Raw genomic sequence first — 19,509 nt, forward strand, 5'->3', positions numbered from 1 at the left:
TACACTAGTTCATTCAGCAGACAAGATTTTCTTTGAATACGGTGGCATTATTTTATAGTATGAAGAATACAATTGAACATAGCTGAATAAAACAAAAAGAATATTTTCTCCAAACGATTTGAGGGAGTGCGCACATGGGGCTATTCTGTGTTGAGAGGTTAACAAAGAAATAGGTTATTTATGTCATATGTGATACAAATTTTGGGATATATGTTTAGATGTTCAAAACATTCTAAGGCTGCATGATGCGACTAACGATGATTTGAATAAAGTCACATGAAAGGCATGAGCTCTGCTTTGTTTTTTTTGCGCAGGCTGTACACACTTCATCAGTCTCTCATTCACAATTTGACAAGCACTTGATAATGCCTCGAATCCATGCCTTTTACCACCAGTGGCCTTTGTGCACTTGGGCTGAATATAATAATTATAATTCCCTCCTCCCAGCTGCGTGCCGAAGCACCTCTCACTCACATGGTCGTCCGTCATGTGATTGGGGTTTTTCTCACAGGCTACAAGTGAAGACAGACACATTGGGGACTCAACTGCGAGTGTCCTTATCCAATTCAGAGGTGCATATTGAAGATATTGGAAGAACTGTCCAAATGTACTTTTTGTCAGCCAACACGATGAGTAGACCTAAAGAACAGCAAAAGCACTAGCCTATGTCAATCTACTATCCCCCATAGTACACAAGTTGACCTATTCTACTCTGTGTGAGAAATAAATATTCCAAACATAGTCTGGGACAGTTGTGGGTTGTGATAGATCCCAAATTAATACAACCCCTAGCATCAAAACAACTGTTTTAAGCAATGAGCCTGATGCAACAGATGATAACATTTAGCTTAAAAAGTTGATAAACGATTAAACTATTTCTTCACATTAGAAGCACAGCAACGCACACACGGGAGTAGGCTGTAAGCACAAATGTTCCATGAGCATGAAAACCCCATTCTCAAAAGTGACCACAAATGTGATTATGCATGTAATGCTTTTATTATAAAGGTGCATTTTCTATGGTGAAAAGTGGATTAATGAGCTTCATTTTAAGAAGTTATTTGGCCACTTCAGATGTGATACTAACCTTATCAAAAACATATAGGTCTATGGGCTAGGCTACATGAGGTGTGATACAAACCTTATCAAAACATATAGACCTATGGGCTAGGCTACATGAGGTGTGATACAAACCTTATCAAAACATATAGACCTATGGGCTAGGCTACATGAGGTGTGATACAAACCTTATCAAAACATATAGGTCTATGGGCTAGGCTACATGAGGTGTGATACTAACCTTATCAAAACATATAGGCCTATGGGCTAGGCTACATGAGGTGTGATACTAACCTTATCAAAACATATAGGTATATGGGCTAGGCTACATGAGGTGTGATACAAACCTTATCAAAACATATAGACCTATGGGCTAGGCTACATGAGGTGTGATACAAACCTTATCAAAACATATAGGCCTATGGGCTAGGCTACATGAGGTGTGATACTAACCTTATCAAAACATATAGACCTATGGGCTAGGCTACATGAGGTGTGATACAAACCTTATCAAAACATATAGGTATATGGGCTAGGCTACATGAGGTGTGATACTAACCTTATCAAAACATATAGGCCTATGGGCTAGGCTACATGAGGTGTGATACTAACCTTATCAAAACATATAGGTATATGGGCTAGGCTACATGAGGTGTGATACAAACCTTATCAAAACATATAGGTCTATGGGCTAGGCTACATGAGGTGTGATACTAACCTTATCAAAACATATAGGCCTATGGGCTAGGCTACATGAGGTGTGATACAAACCTTATCAAAACATATAGGTCTATGGGCTAGGCTACATGAGGTGTGATACAAACCTTATCAAAACATATAGGTCTATGGGCTAGGCTACATGAGGTGTGATACAAACCTTATCAAAACATATAGGTCTATGGGCTAGGCTACATGAGGTGTGATACAAACCTTATCAAAACATATAGGTCTATGGGCTAGGCTACATGAGGTGTGATACAAACCTTATCAAAACATATAGGTCTATGGGCTAGGCTACATGAGGTGTGATACTAACCTTATCAAAACATATAGGTCTATGGGCTAGGCTACATGAGGTGTGATACAAACCTTATCAAAACATATAGGTCTATGGGCTAGGCTACATGAGGTGTGATACTAACCTTATCAAAACATATAGGTCTATGGGCTAGGCTACATGAGGTGTGATACAAACCTTATCAAAACATATAGGTCTATGGGCTAGGCTACATGAGGTGTGATACTAACCTTATCAAAACATATAGGTCTATGGGCTAGGCTACATGAGGTGTGATACAAACCTTATCAAAACATATAGGTCTATGGGCTAGGCTACATGAGGTGTGATACAAACCTTATCAAAACATATAGGTCTATGGGCTAGGCTACATGAGGTGTGATACTAACCTTATCAAAACATATAGGTCTATGGGCTAGGCTACATGAGGTGTGATACAAACCTTATCAAAACATATAGGTCTATGGGCTAGGCTACATGAGGTGTGATACTAACCTTATCAAAACATATAGGTCTATGGGCTAGGCTACATGAGGTGTGATACTAACCTTATCAAAACATATAGGCCTATGGGCTAGGCTACATGAGGTGTGATACTAACCTTATCAAAACATATAGGCCTATGGGCTAGGCTACATGAGGTGTGATACAAACCTTATCAAAACATATAGGTCTATGGGCTAGGCTACATGAGGTGTGATACTAACCTTATCAAAACATATAGGTCTATGGGCTAGGCTACATGAGGTGTGATACTAACCTTATCAAAACATATAGGTCTATGGGCTAGGCTACATGAGGTGTGATACTAACCTTATCAAAAACATATAGGTCTATGGGCTAGGCTACATGAGGTGTGATAAACATATAGGTCTATGGGCTAGGCTACATGAGGTGTGATACTAACCTTATCAAAACATATAGGTCTATGGGCTAGGCTACATGAGGTGTGATACTAACCTTATCAAAAACATATAGGCCTATGGGCTAGGCTACATGAGGTGTGATACAAACCTTATCAAAACATATAGGTCTATGGGCTAGGCTACATGAGGTGTGATACTAACCTTATCAAAACATATAGGTCTATGGGCTAGGCTACATGAGGTGTGATACTAACCTTATCAAAACATATAGGTCTATGGGCTAGGCTACATGAGGTGTGATACAAACCTTATCAAAACATATAGGCCTATGGGCTAGGCTACATGAGGTGTGCGATTAGGATTTTAAAAAGTTGCAAAAAAAAGCTTGTGCTGTTTCTTGCCTTACGCTGGGCATCATTGGCAAGAGATAGGCTAATATTGTCACCCATCACACTATTGATTTAATCTTGTCTTTACCTGTCCCGGAAAAAAATATGTCATCTATGCACTTAAATAGTGAATGGAGGACGGTTTTCCCGTGGTTAATTGTCATGCCAGACAGGTTGGCTATACTCCTGTTGTAAAGAGAAGCAATGTGCTTAATATTAGGAACGTTGAGAAATAAATATAGTAGGTGTCACGTCCTGGCCATAGAAAGCCTTTATTTGCTATGGTGAAGTAGTTCAGGGCACGACTGTGGGGTGTTCTAGTTTATTATTTCTATGTGTAGTCTAGTTTTTGTATTTCTATGTTAGATGGTATGGTTCCCAATCAGAGGCAGCTGTCTATCGTTGTCTCTGATTGGGGATCATATTTAGGTAGCCTTTTCCCACCTGTTGTTTGTGGGATCTTGTTTTTGTATTGTTGCTTTTGAGCCCTACAAGGCTGTATGTTTGTGTCTTTTTATTGTTTTGTTGCTGGTTCACATTTAAAATAAATATGATGAACCCAAATCAGCGTGCGCCTTGGTCTACCCATTATGACGATCGTTACAGTAGGCCTAGCCTATAGAAATCTGATGGGATCCTTCTCTATTAGATAGAGGCCATCACTCTGTTTTCTCACGCAATTGCATAGCCTATGGAAATGTTGTGCAACATAAGCTCATGGGCTCTCATGAAGTGTTTGATTAGATTTTCGATAACATTTGCATTGATGTCTGAGTGATTAGATGGACAATAGAGTGCTGAGTACCATCAGCAGCATCAGAGCTTGGAGAAGCCTAATTACCATGACTAAAAAGGTCACATGGAATTTGACAGCCGTCATGACTCGTGATCGCCGGTGTGGCGTTAAAACGGTCACCGTAACAGCCCCATTTCCAACACATTTATTTTACTTGCATTCTTATACTGTAAATTCCTACATGGGAGTCTAATATTCAAGTACTGAGGAGCTCAACAGATTGCCAAGGAATCTTTAAAGGTCAACAAAGAGCAATGTTCATGTGAGGCAGATAGACAGTGATCGATTTGGGTTCCGGTCCAAGGCACTGCATCTCAGTTCTAGAGGCGTCACTACAGACCCTGGTTAGATTTCAGGCTGTATCATAACCAGGCGTGATAGGGAGTCCCATAGGGCGGCGCACAATTGGCCAAGCGTCGTTCGGGTTTGGCTGGGGTAGGCCGTCATTGTAAATAATAATTTGTTCTTAACTGACTTGCCTAGTTAAATAAAGCTTAACTAAAATAAATATTGTGATGCATACTGTTGCACTTTGCCAAGCAGATTAAGCTGCAGTAGAATGTGGTGACCCAATTGGCTGCATTTCAACATTGATAGATTATTCCTGCCAAAGCTATTTCCAGGTTAGCTCTCACTATTCTGTATATGTGCGATATATTACATTGAGTGTGTCTGAGTATCTGTATGCAAGTGTGTGTGAGCAGGAGTAGCTGTGAGGGTATATGGGTCTGAGTGTGTGTGTGAGCAGGAGTAGCTGTGAGGGTATATGGGTCTGAGTGTGTGTGTGAGCAGGAGTAGCTGTGAGGGTATATGGGTCTGAGTGTGTGTGTGAGCAGGAGTAGCTGTGAGGGTATATGGGTCTGAGTGTGTGTGTGTGTGTGTGACTTTACAATGATTCAAATGGATTTGTCATTTTTTTGTCAACGATCTACACAAAATACTTGAATGTCAAAGTGGAAGAAAAATTCTAACATTTTATTTTATTAATGGAAAATAAAACACGAATATATTTTGATTAGACAAGTATTCAACCCCCTGAATCACCTTTGGCAGCGATTACATCTGTGAGTCTTTCTGGGTAAGTCTCTAAGAGCTTTACACACCTGGATCGTACAATATTTCCCTATTATTCTTTTAAAAACTCTTCAAGCTCTGTCAAGTTGGTTGTTAATCAATGCTAGACAGCCATTTTCAAGTCTTGCCATAGATTTTCAAGCCAATTGAAGTCAAAACTGTAACTAGGTCACTCAGGAACATTCAATGTTGTCTTAGTAAACTCCAGTGTATAGTTGGCCTTGTGTTTAGGTTATTGTCCTGCTGAAACTTGTATTAGCTCTATCCCCTTTTCTGTTTATCGAAACAAATTCCCTTGCCGATGACAAGCATACCCACAACATGCAGCCACCACTATGCTTGAAAGTATGAAGAGTGGTACTCAGTAATGTGTTGTCTTTGATTTTCTCCAAACATAATGCTTTAATTCAGGACAAAAAGTTAATTTCCTTGCCACATTTTTTGCAATATTACTTTAGTGCCTTGTTGCAAACAGAATGCATGTTTTGGAATAGTTTTATTCTGTACAGGGTTCCTTCTTTTCACTCTGTCATTTAGGTTAGTGTTGTTGATCCATCCTCAGTTTTCTCCTATCACAACCATTTAACTGGTTGAAATCTCTGAGCGGTTTCCTTCCTCTCCGTCAACTGAGTTAGGAAGGACACCTGTATCTTTGTAGTGACTAGGTGTATTGATACACCATCCAAAGTACCAATAGGTTCCCTTTTTTGCAAGGCATTGAAAAACCTTCCTGGTTTTTGAATACTTATTGAGGCAAGACATTTCAGATTTTCATTTTTAATTCATTTGTAAAAATGTCTAAAAACACAATTCCACTTTGACATTATGGGGTATTGTGTGTAGATCAGTGACACAAAATCTCCATTGAATCCATTTTAAATTCAGGCTGTAACACAATAAAATTTGAAAAAAGTCAAGGGGTGTGAATACTTTCTGAAGGCACTGTATACATGGGCTTGTGTATCTGAGGGTTAGTGTGTGTGTGTTACCTGGTAGTCATAGCCAGTGCTGAAGAGCACATTGTTGGCAGTAGGGTGCCACTCGATGAGGCCCACCCTGCGGCTGTGACCCTGCAGCTCCTTCCACGGCACCGTCAGGTTCTTCAGCACACCATGGGGAGGGATGTCCCACACCTTCACCTGTTAGAGCAACACACACACACACACACACACACACACACACACACACGGACACACATAAAAAGTTACATACACACACTTCAAAGCTAACCATTGACTAGAGCCAACTCAGAGAGCCAAACTGAAAGGTGAGGAATTTGAGACTGACCAGCAGCTAATTCATAACACACAAAGAAGAGTTGTAAGTCTCAAACATGTTACAGGTGGTAGTACAGGTCAGGACTTCAGACAGCTATTACCTAGGCCCTCCAGTTATCTTTGACTGTTTAAAAGATGTTGCTCTAACCCCAGTTGGCTACTTAGTCAGTGGTATGAAATGAATGGAAAAGTGATTTTATGTGTGTGTGTGTACACTACTGACCGTGGAGTCCTCCGAGCAGGATGCTATACAGAAGTCGTTGAAGGGGTTCCATTTGATGTCCAGTACGTTACCTCTGTGGCCTGACACTTTGGGGTGAAGGGGGTCCACCTTCCCTGTCTGAATAACACAGACGGGGGGGGGGGGGGGGGGGGGGGCAATAGAACATTACATCAGGCATCACACTCCTGCCCTGAAGTCAATGTGTGTTTGCAAGATTCCTAGGAGCCACGGGGTCAGGAGAAAGTGGAGCTAGAGTCTGAGGTTTGATCTTATTCATCATTACATCAGGTAGAAATGTGTAGGCAGGATACAGACTATACATAAACATATGAGGACTAGGACTAAAGGTAAACAGGGGAAATCGCAAGATAAAATTAATATTCATTACTCAAAGAAACCGGTCAACAAATATCCAGTATTCAAAGTCAGGGACAGAATTCGTCCAGGTAAACATGATGTAATCGGCAGACCAGCCTAGAAAGAACCAAGTCTGACTCCTCTTCACAAGTCAGGACAGGCAGCCTACCTCAGCATACTGAATGACAACCTCACTACAGAGCTAACCAGCAAGTCTATGCAAGGCGGCATAGCAAGCCCTTCACCTACCTGAAGACAATTGAGCAATAGGCAATGACAGCAAGGAATAGTTTACAAATAATTAACTTCAATACCCTAGCTGGCTAACATGATGGCAAAGGTGGTACATAAAGAAGTCATTTAAGAAAGCGTGTGAAAACAGTTTTAAAAGCCAACCGTATTGATGTGTTTTATTCTTTAGATGTCTGTCTACTCAGACACTTCCTGAAGATCTAGACATAATCTATCAAGATCAGCAACTTATGACAGAGGTGAGCATGTTGAGCAATGCTGGGGCGTGTTCACTATTCACCATTGTTTTAACACAACATGTCTCTATTACACAATCCTTATGGTCTCAATCTGATTTGCATCAGACAATTCAAGAAGTTTAAGAATGCAGTAATCCAGGCCTGTTTTAGCACCCTTACTAATGAGTCTGAAAAGAACCACTCACAGGTGTGTTGTGACAGGTGACACTGCATGACATCATTGGTGTCCAGGAGGAGCATGGTGTGTGTGTGTGTGTGTGTGTAGGCAAGGTGTGTTTGGGATAGGGGGGTGAGCCCTGAAACTACATGAATGACTCAGTCTAAGAACATGCTGTCAGAGAGAGAGAGATGGGTCATACATGTATTAGATTATAGGGACCAAACAGTGTGTGTGTGCGTGCCTGTGTGTGTGTCGGGGTACGGGAGGGCGTCTCTGAGACAAGCCATAGTTTCAACTCCTTGCGACGGGTGGAGGGGGACATAGGTGAGTTATGTCATTCCTATGTCCCTATGTAACTCCTGTCTGAGCCAAGAAGAGGCGTATGATAAATTCAGAGAGAGACCCCTTCAAGAAGAAAGAGGGGAAAAAGAAGGGAGAAGACAGGAAAAAAGGAAGGGGGGAAAGAGGGAGCGGTGGATCGAGAGCCTTTCTGATGAATCACTGCAAGGTCTTTGATAAATGAAAGCCTGTAAATTCAGCTGGTGTTCAGGTGAAGAGGTCTGGAGGTGCTATAGCCGTGCAGGGAGTTGAAAGAGAAAGCCAAGTTCAGTGGAGAGATCAACACAATGCCTCCACTGATAAGAGGCTACACATAATAAAGGACATCTTTGTATACGTCATTTACGAGTCAGATTGATTTTTGATATCTAGACAGCAAAGGGAAGGAGGGAGAAAGAGTTTGTGGAGGGGTAACAAAATAAAGATGACAGGTGTTTTAGGAGGGAAAGTTATGGGTTAGACGGTTTAACTTTCCCTGCATTTTCTTTCTGTCTTTTTTTGCCGGTCTTTGGCTGGGGCGCTGTTTGAAGTGAACCCCCCCAAAACATCAGCCTTAGCAACAGACTACAGAGGGCTTGGAGGGATACCTCAACATGAAAAGTCTAAGCTAAAAACAGACATTTTAGGTAATATAACGCAGCAGGGCATCTCAAACAATATGCCCAGAATCTATCAAATGTGAAGACCCTCAAATACTCACTAATTCACCAACAATGACATCACCCTCTAGGTAGAAGTTACCCCTAACGACTGATATTCTGATCCCAGACCTATGGTTAAGAAAAACTTCTACCTCGACAAGAGAGAGATTTCACATTTATTTCTCAAAAAAAGCAAAGGTGGGCGGAGACTCACGTGATGGACAGAGAGGACCAGGAAGGCTCCGCCTCCGGCGCACTCTGTGATGACGGCAATGAAACGCGGGTTGACGGCGCAGAAGTGGTTGTCGTGGACGCTCCGCGTGATGGGCACGCCATCGTAGCAGTTCTCCTTGGTGGCGGCCTTACCGAACACGTGGCGGAACTTGGAGCTGCGATACTGAGGACGCCATGTCATCTAGGATGGAGAGAGCAAGAGAAAATGTAGAATCCTGTTTTTTGGATCAACATCATACCTCACTACACAAACACATTAGGCAGAGCGGAAGACAAGGCAGAGGAAGAGAGAAGTAGGAAGAGAGAGATGGAGGAGGGGAGGGAGCGAGAGGAAAAATGGTCAATGAAGGAGAATTGCCAGTTTCTCAAAGTTAATTTAATGGTGCCTTTAACAAGGTTTTTGATTGTTGGCCACGCGTACAACAGAACACAGATACAGAACTAGATATACGCCTTAACGAGACAGCACTTCAGCCCAATCTTACCAGAGTGTGAGAGATCCATCTATGTCAACCAGACATAAAAAAACATCTCCGAAAAGCAGGCCACCACATAACAGTTATTAGAATCAAAATGGCAAGCTGCCCACTCCAATTGACATTCTACACGGTGACAGGATAGATGGATTTTGTAAAGCTGCACCCTAACACTGTCAAACACCACGGGGGATTGGAACCATTCAGTAAAGTGAAGAGCAAGATAATCACTATTAGACCTCCCCCAAACCGTAAGCCTCTTGTTAGTCCATCCGCCTCTCTGCAGCCTGCACTTCAGGATCCTATCCATTAGGGAAAACGTTTTAAAACGGTTTTCAACGGGAAGCTAAAGAGAGTGTTTCTTATTGGACCAGGTAGTCCCTCCCTGTTTCCGTCTGTTTTAGTGCCTGTTAAAGCCAACCTAGTACTACAGCTAGTGGATAAGTCATCTATGTGCTAGAATAAGTGCCTGTGTGGAAGAACGTCTGGGACCCAGCCTGGCTAGCCAACATGTCTGTCTGCCTGCATGTCTATTACTGCTGCATGGTCATTATTTATGAATTAGAGGAGAGGCTGGTGGACCTGAGGTTACAGTACAGTAACAGTACAGGACCAAAACTGTGAGCAGGATGAAGCTGCCCCTATAGACGCTGATCTTAGGTCAGTGTTTCTCTCAAATGGTCAAGGTTAGGGTATGATGAGTGTAAACCGAAAGGTCGCTGGTTCGAAACCTGAGCTGACTAGGTGAGAAACCTGCTGGCGTGCCCGTGAGCAAGGCACTTAACCCTAATTGCTCTGGATAAGATCATCTGCTAAATTACTCAAATGTAAATAGGAGTAGTATGTAGTGGCTCCTCAAACACTGATCTAAGGTCAGTTTAACATTTTTATTTCCAATGGTTAAAGTTAAAGGTTTGCTGAGGGTAAACTGATCCTAGATCTGTGCCTAAAGGAAACCGCTATCTGGAGCCCAAAGGATATGGGCTGTTGTGTCACCTGGAAATGACCTATGGCTTAATGACATCATCCCTCTCTGTGTTTGGATGGAAGTGAGTTTTTTCTGGCGATGCAGATGGTGTCAGTAAAAATATGGCAACGAGGAAGACAGAGTGACATCATTGTGGGGGGGAAGAGGTAAAAATAAAACACTGGGAGCCAGGCAGGCCAGTGGTTGGTTGGTGCGGGTGTGGCTTTAGTGGTGGTGGTTGGTTGGCCTCAACAGAAGCAGAGAGGGGGAGAGAGGGGGAGAGAGAGAGAGATGGGCAAGAGAGGGAAAGAAGGTGAGAGAGAAAGAAAGAAAGAAAAGAGAGGCGGAGAGAGAGAGAGAGGGAAAGAGAGAGGGGGGAAAGAGAGATAGAGAAAAAGAAAGCGAGAAACAGGGAATAAGATTTCCCATCTTTCAGCTCGCCTCAGTCTCTGTTTACGCGTGGCCCTATCGTCTTCTACCCCCGGGTGAGCGTTGAGAGCGCTGTGCGGTCACGCCCGAATGTTCTCTACCTGACGAGAGCTTCGTTAACCTTTTCAGGTGAGTGAATGAACCCAACCAGCCGTGGGACACAGATGGCTCACACTGATAATGCCATATCCCTGCAGCTGCACTGCCAACAGCTAGCTTCCTAGGTGAACTACACTAGTGGAAATAATGCATTGACTGCTGACAAATGTTTGTACCTCAAATGAACAAAAGCCAACACACAATCCCAAACAGTGAAATATCTCAATGCATGTCAAGACAGAAAGCAGGAATGTGTCTACCAGGTCCTATGTGTATATTTACACAAACACCACAACGGTCCTATCAGACTGGTCCTATCTTCTCTCCGCTCTTGCTCTGGGCAACATCTGTGTCCTCAAAAGAAAGAGAAAGCAACAGCCATATCCCATCCCTGTCAGTAGCAGTCAGAGACAGTAGCTCTCTACTACCCCTCAGTAGGAGCCTGTTGGGTGTACCTGATAGTGTCAGCCTATTGCCTGTCCGTTTTGAGTCAGTGAGAACAGGCTTGATGGGCCCTGTTGGAATGAATGACGGGACGTTGATCGTTGGTTGGCTCTGGGTGGTGTTCATAAGTGCACGCAACGGAAGAAAACAGCTGGACTTATCCAATAAATTCACAAATTTTTGTTTTCCGTTGCACAACGTTTCGCTACAGTATTCCCTTATGAACACGACCCAGCTCCAACAAGGCTCTCTCCATTGGTTCAGCTGTAGAGAGCCGAGTTGACATCGTTCTGCTCCAAGGCTCTCTATTTGAATGTGTCTTTCCCCGCTTCCAGTCATTAACCCAAATACATAGAACCTGATCATTATCTCTCAACCCGCTGCTTCTCTCCAAACCCACCTGTCTCTCTTCTTCTTCTACAGAGGGAACACAATGACCTGAAGAACTTCACAGTGAGGGGCTTGAAAATGGCAATCTCAAAAGCTGCGTTCGAAATGGCAGCCTATTTGATTTATTTAACTATGAAAAGCCCATTGAGACCCAGTCTCTTTTTCGAGGGAGACCTGGCCAAGGAGGCAGCAACAATCAATACATGACAGAATTAAAACATACAACAATACAATTCAACAACATGATCCAGCCTAAAAAAAAACATTTAAACTCCTCTGTAACAGAGTCTACCATCAGAATGTGTAATTCATTCAGTGGCACTAACATAGCTAGATGAAGCATGGGTTGTAGACTATTCCATGCCTCTGGTGCACAAGGTGAGAAGGCAGTCTTGCCTAATAAGAGTGCATTACTATATACAGTATATAGGGCCCTGGACAAAAGTAGTGCACTATAAAGGGAATAGGGTGCCATTTCAGACACAAACAAAGTGTGACAAGCCTCCAAGAGGAGAAAAAGCACCAACCCTTTCCCTAGAAATCCAGCCTGTAGTCATAGACTTCAAATACAGAGTTAAGTAGTGAGAGAAAGTGACAGTTCCATTTTGTGCTTTAACAGCAGGTAGGTACACAGCTTGGCTGAATAGTGGGGGCCGTCTGAACAAGGAAACGATGACGAGTACAGATTATTCTATTTTTAACCCTGTCATCTTGCTGATCAAAAGTCTTCCACTGCTCCAAAAATGTCAAATATGTCTGTATAGCACATTGCAAAGGCTGGATATCTCTTGCTGTATAAAGGAGAGCAAGGTACATAAGATATAGAGCTAGCTCTATCAGTTGGACTGTAGAACATCTATTTTTGTCAACGGAGGGCTATAACCAATGACTCACAACTTCATATGGTAAAAGGGTGCTGTAAAAACCACTGTGAAACGCATCACAAAGACAAATGTAGAAGACCAATCTCAAGTTGCATTTTTCACGCCTTTCATATTTCAGTGGCTTTCAACAATCTGTTCTTTAATCCTGTGCGAGCTGGGTGCGTTACCGTCTCACCCCAGTCACCTTGGTGTGTTCAGGACTCTCCACAGCCCCATGAGCCCTGGTCAAAAGTAGTGCACTATATAGGGAATGGGGTGATATTTGGGACGCATCTCTAGCTTTCCACAGGACAACATGTCAAAGTTCAGAGCCAAGAGGAGGGCAAAGTTCACATGCATTGGCACTAATCCGGACACGTATAAGAAATCCTGCTATGCCCTCAGACAAACCATCAAACAGGCAAAGCGTCAATACAGGACAAATGTATTTTATGCTAACTGTCTTTTATTCTTGCTTCTAGGCAAGCAACACTGAAGCATGCATGAGAGCACCAGCTGTTCCATGACTGTGTGATTACGCTTTCTATAGCCGATGTGAGCAAGACCTTTAAACAGGTCAACATTCGCAAGGCTGCAGGGCCAGATGGATTACGAGGGCGTGTACCCAGAGCATGCACGGACCAACTGGGAAGTGTCTTCACTGAAATGTTCAACCTCTCCCTGACCCGAGTAAGTAATACCTACATGTTTCAAGCAGACCACCATAGTCCCTGTCCCCAAGAATGTGAAGGTAATCTGCCTAAATGACTACCGTCTCGTAGCACTCATGTCAGTAGCCATATGAAGTGCTTTGAAAGGCTGGTCAGGGCTCACATCAACACCATCATCCCGGAAACCCTAGATCCACTCCAATTCGTATACCGCACCAACAGATCCACAGATGACGCAATCTCAATCACACTCCACACTGCCCTCTCACACCTGGACAAAATTAACACCTATGTGAGAATGCTGTTCATTGACTACAGCTCAGCGTTCAACACCATAGTGCCCATAAAACTCATCACTAAGCTAAAGATCCTGGGACTAAACACCTCCCTCTGCAACGCCTTCTGTACTCCCTGTTCACCCATGACTGCAGGCCAAGCACGATTCCATCACCATCATTAAGTCTGCTGACGACACAACAGTGGTAGGCCTGATCACCGACAACGATGAGTCAGCCTATAGGGAGGCTCAGAGACAACAACCTCTCCCTCAATGTGAGCAAGACAAAAGAGCTGATCGTGGACTACAGGAAAAGGAGGGCCGAACAGGCTCCCATTAACATCGATGGGGCTGTAGTGGAGCGGGTTGAGAGTTTCAAGTTCCTTGGTGTCCACATCACCAACGAACTATCATGGTCCAAACACAACAAGACAGTCATGAAGAGGGCACCACAGCACCTTTTCCCCCTCAGGAGACTGAAAATATTTGGCATGGGTCCCCAGATCCTCAAAAAGTTCTACAGCTGCACCATCACCGCCTGGTATGGCAACTGCTTGGCATCTGACCGTAAGGCACTACAGAGGGTAGTGTGTACGGCCCAATACATCCCTGGGGCCAAACTTCCTGTCATCCAGGACCTATTTACTAGGCGGTGTCAGAGGAAGGCACAAATTATTGTCAAAGACTCCAGTCAACCAAGTCATAGACGGTTCTCTCTGCTAACACACGGCAAGCGGTACTGGAGCACCAAGTCTAGGTCCAAATGGCTCCTTAACAGCTTCTACCCCCAAGCCATAAGTCTGCTGAATAATTCATCAAATGGCCACCCAAAATATTCACATTGACCCCACCACACTTTGTTTTTACACTGCTGCTACTGGCTGGGCATTATGCATAGTCACTTTACCCCTAACTACATGTACAAATTACTTTGACCAACCTGTAGCCCCGCACATTGACTTGGTACCGGTACCCCCTGTATATAGCTTTGTTATTGTTATGTAATCTTAATGTTAGTTTTTATTTAAAAAATGTATTTAGCAAATATTTTGAACTGCATTGTTGGTTAAGGGCTTGTAAGTTGTTGTATTCGGTGCATGTGACAAATAACATTTGATTTGATCTCTCTATTTACCTCTGTGGCTGAGATGGACTACAGACTCTCTGTTAGAACGCCATGCCTGAAGCTGAAGGCACCATGACACCTTCCACCCACCACTAAACCTCCAACATCTCTGACATCTATCAGTGATCTCTCTCTCTCTAAGGATCATGTCACCTCACAACTCCCTTCACCACAGCCTAACTACAAGTCCCTCACAGCCAAACTACAACTCCCTTCACCACCCTCCCAACTCCCTTCACCACAGCCTAACTACAGCTCCCTCACAGCCAAACTACAACGTCCCCCGCCACCCTCACAGCCTAACTACAACTCCTTCACAGCCTAACTACAGCTCCCTCACAGCCAAACTACAACTCCTTCACAGCCTAACTACAGCTCCCTCACAGCCAAACTACAACGTCCTCCGCCACCCTCACAGCCTAACTACAACTCTCTCACAGACAAACTACAACTCCCTCACAGCCAAACTACAACTCTCTCAAAGCCAAACTACAACTCTCTCACAGCCAAACTACAACGTCCTCCGCCACCCTCACAGCCTAACTACAACTCCTTCACAGCCTAACTACAGCTCCCTCACAGCCAAACTACAACTCCTTCACAGCCTAACTACAGCTCCCTCACAGCCAAACTACAACGTCCTCCGCCACCCTCACAGCCTAACTACAACTCTCTCACAGACAAACTACAACTCCCTCACAGCCAAACTACAACTCTCTCAAAGCCAAACTACAACTCTCTCACAGCCAAACTACAACTCCCTCACAGCCAAACTACAACTCCCTCACAGCCAAACTACAACTCTCTCACAACCAAACTACAACTCTCTCACAGCCAAACTACAACTCTCTCACAGCCAAACTACAACTCCCTCACAGCCAAACTACAACTCCCTCACAGCCAAACTACAACTCTCTCACAACCAAACTACAACTCTCTCACAGCCAAACTACAACTCTTTCACAGCCAAACTACAACTCTTTCACAGCCAAACTACAACTCTTTCACAGCCAAACTACAACTCTTTCACCAAACTACAACTCCGTCACAGCCAAACTACAACTCCGTCACAGCCAAACTACAACTCCGTCACAGCCAAACTACAACTCTTTCACAGCCAAACTACAGCTCCCTCACAACCAAACTACAGCTCCCTCACAACCAAACTACAGCTCCCTCACAACCAAACTACAGCTCCCTCACAACCAAACTACAGCTCCCTCACAACCAAACTACAACTCTCTCACAACCAAACTACAACTCCCTCACAACCAAACTACAACTCCCTCTGCCCCCTTTCACAACCAAACTACAACTCCCGCTACCCCCTTCACAACCAAACTACAAATCTCTCACCTTTACCTCAACCTAATGTCTTGTCTTATGTTTATATGGTTTAGGAGAATATGTTACTATTAAACTATCTTTCCACTGATGTTTCCACTATGAGAGCCTGTGAGAGGGTTAGTGGAGGAGGGGGTAAGGTGGGAGAAGAGGGCGAGTCGGGATAGTTGAGGAGGGGGTAAGGTGAGTGAGGAAGGGGGAGATAGAGTGAGGGCTGTTGCCGGGTCGCCTGCCGTGTTTTGTAAGCGCTCAAAGGGAAACACGAGCCAGGGAATGTCCAGGTCTGTGTGTGTGTGTCTACGTTCCTGTCTGACATGATACTCAGACGACAGCCGCGCGCTACAGGCTTTCTCCCTGTAAGAGAAGGCCATGCAGCACAGGTAACACAATAACAGCCCAACACTGTAGAATGTACATGGAAAAGAGGAATGTACTATAGAAGGAGATGCCTTGATGGAGCGAGTGGGATGTGTGTGTGTGTGTGTGTGCTGAGGTGGGATAGCATAGCCTTCTGATTGATTTGTACTGTAAAGGGTTGCATTGGCCTACAATGAGAGAAGTAACGTGTAGATACAGGCATAGTCCCATTGTTGGACACACCACACCCTGCTCACCTAATTCACCCATTAGTTAATCATTAAATTCACTCCTGTCACTGGAGAAATCCCTCCGGCTTGAAGATCTGCACAACACAAAGCAGCACTTTATATTGCTATATGAACCCACATAATACCAGGATTCCATTGCCTGGTGTTCTGCTTTTGAAACTTTTAAAAGGACGTTTTACCAGACTTTACCAGAGCGTATCAACATGTAGGAAGTGGTGAGTGAGTGTTGACAGTAGTTTGGCACTACACCTGTATACTGTATAGGGAAGTTGTTTGGCCATGGGACTATAGGCTATCTGTTTGTGCAAAACATGCATACATGTTATTTCCACATTCATACTTCCTCTGGGCTTCAATACCATTGACTTTGGCAGCAGTCGTATGCATACAATTCTAGCATTCTAAGAATGCACCGACTCGCACGCACACACGCAGGTGCACAAACGCATGTTAATGCATACAATTCTAGCATTCTAAGAATGCACCGACTCGCACGCACACACACAGGTGCACAAACGCATGTTATTGCATACATAAGCAACTGGAAAACAGCTGACTGTTGTTCATTCAGAGTTAGCATTTGTTCTGTATGGCGTGCAGCCTGTATACAGATGCTTGTACACTTCAACACACACATTGTCCTGTAGTGGGAGTTTGCCCATTGATAGTGCTGCAAGTCCCAGGCTCTCTCTCTCTCTAGTATAACATTTCACCTGCTGCAGATCCTCCACAAGCTCAAAGTGCTCTTTCTTTCCCCATGGTCTGTAGACAGAGGAAACATGTGTGTGTGTGTGTGTGTATATATATATACACACACACACACACACACACACACACACACACACACACACACACACACACACACACACACACACACACACACACACACACACAGCCTTAACATGAATGAGAAATGGGACCCAGAGCTTGATGAATAGGTCTTGTGGGTCTTGTGTGTCTTCCATAGTTCAGTGGCAGAGAGCCTTAGATGACCCGACCATAAAACCCATCTGTGATTTAACACTTGACTGACTCAGTATAGGGATGATGTCATGTTTACTATTCTAAAACTGTAACAGCTCCTTCTTCACATTCCCTTTTCGGTTGAGCCAGAGGCAGCAGGATCATGCTGCCGCTGGCGATGTGCGTGAATAATTACTTTGTAATGACAACTTCATAGAGCTTTGCCGACAGGATCTTTTAAAAATACTATGCACGGACGCAAACAACACACTTTAAACGCTCCCTAGAGGTGTTAGGTGTATCTTGTTGGAGCCTGCCTCAGCTCCTCAGGAGCCAGAAAACTGCACACTGTAATCACCCTGTCCCTCACTCAGCTATCCCACACACACACACACACACACACAACTGTCAAGCCCTGTGGTGAGCTCACCCCACGCCAACAAACACGTTACCACACACACATTATAGGAAGAGAGAGGTAGAGATGAAAGGACAGGAAACTAAAGGAATGAGAGGTAGTGAAGAGGACAGACAGAAAGAAGGAGCAAGTATCAAAGATCAAGACAGTATGAGTGAACAGCGGAAAGTGAAAAAGAGAGAGAAAGATCTGTCATTCCCTCTGTCTGAAGCCTACTCACCCTGTCTAGTCAGTGTGGGATGGCAGGCAGGCCAACTGAGAGGAGAAAAAGAGAAGAGCTCCTTGAGAGAGAGAGAGCAGGTGCTGTCTATATGTCACGTCTAGATGGCTTGCCTCTGTAAATCTCTTCTCTCCCGTCTCGCTCTCTGAGGCACGTGGAGCAAGCCAGCCTCCTGCAACACAGGCTTCAAAGAGTACAGCCACTGAGTGATATCATCCAACTCTACAGACCAAGCCCTTACAGTCCTGCTGCTGGAGTCCAACCAGAGCTCATCCAACTCTCTCTGGGTAGAGCAGTACAGCAGGTCTACGGACACAGAGTTCAGTATACAGTAGCTGGTGGTCACTGTAAGCAGGAGAGAGCAGGAGCGTGTGTGTGTGTGTACACTCCCTAAAAGGGTGGTGCCTAACCCAGTGACGAAGAGAAACAGGGAGGAGATGGGAGAGGGAAAGATCCTCCGATCGCCACTCCCTCTGCCTTCACTCCTCCTCCACAGTATTGGTTCAATCAGAATTCCTCCCTCTATCTTGGAGTTGCCACAACCAGAGAGAGAGAGAACGGGACAAAACCAGTAATCAACCAGAGATAGAGAGAACGGGACAAAACCAGTAATCACCCAGAGATAGAGAGAACGGGACAAAACCAGTAATCAACCAGAGATGGAGAGAACGGGACAAAACCAGTAATCAACCAGAGATAGAGAGAACGGGACAAAACCAGTAATCAACCAGAGATAGAGAGAACGGGACAAAACCAGTAATCAACCAGAGATAGAGAGAACGGGACAAAACCAGTAATCAACCAGAGATAGAGAGAACGGGACAAAACCAGTAATCACCCAGAGATAGAGAGAACAGGACAAAACCAGTAATCAACCAGAGATAGAGAGAACGGGACAAAACCGATAATCACCCAGAGATAGAGAGAACGGGACAAAACCAGTAATCAACCAGAGATGGAGAGAACGGGACAAAACCAGTAATCAACCAGAGATAGAGAGAACGGGACAAAACCAGTAATCAACCAGAGATGGAGAGAACGGGACAAAACCAGTAATCAACCAGAGATAGAGAGAACGGGACAAAACCAGTAATCACCCAGAGATAGAGAGAACAGGACAAAACCAGTAATCAACCAGAGATAGAGAGAACGGGACAAAACCAGTAATCAATCAGAGATAGAGAGAACGGGACAAAACCAGTAATCAACCAGAGATAGAGAGAACGGGACAAAACCAGTAATCAACCAGAGATAGAGAGAACGGGACAAAACCAGTAATCAACCAGAGAT

General features: G+C 44.1%; 1 protein-coding gene across 6 annotated transcripts in view; it reads right to left on the minus strand.

Annotated features, from left to right (window-relative positions):
• LOC110497355 (coronin-2A) overlaps positions 1 to 19,509 on the minus strand; it is a 71,484-nt gene that overhangs the window by 28,096 nt on the left and 23,879 nt on the right. For 4 of the 6 annotated variants that reach the window (XM_090210312.1, XM_090210308.1, XM_090210310.1 and 1 more), the window contains exons 2-4: positions 8,905 to 9,105; positions 6,703 to 6,819; positions 6,192 to 6,341 (exon numbers count right to left, since the gene is read on the minus strand). In XM_090210312.1, coding sequence (XP_090066438.1) covers positions 6,192 to 6,341; positions 6,703 to 6,819; positions 8,905 to 9,105 — 468 coding nt within the window. Of the gene's footprint in view, positions 1 to 6,191; positions 6,342 to 6,702; positions 6,820 to 8,904; positions 9,106 to 18,219; positions 18,620 to 19,509 lie in introns of those variants that run through there. The other 2 variants (XM_090210313.1, XM_090210311.1) reach the window with 1 other exon arrangement.

Source organism: Oncorhynchus mykiss, chromosome 19 (genome assembly GCF_057628025.1).
Source record: "Oncorhynchus mykiss isolate SJ-2025 chromosome 19, ASM5762802v1, whole genome shotgun sequence".
Classification (NCBI taxonomy): Eukaryota; Metazoa; Chordata; class Actinopteri; order Salmoniformes; family Salmonidae; genus Oncorhynchus; species Oncorhynchus mykiss.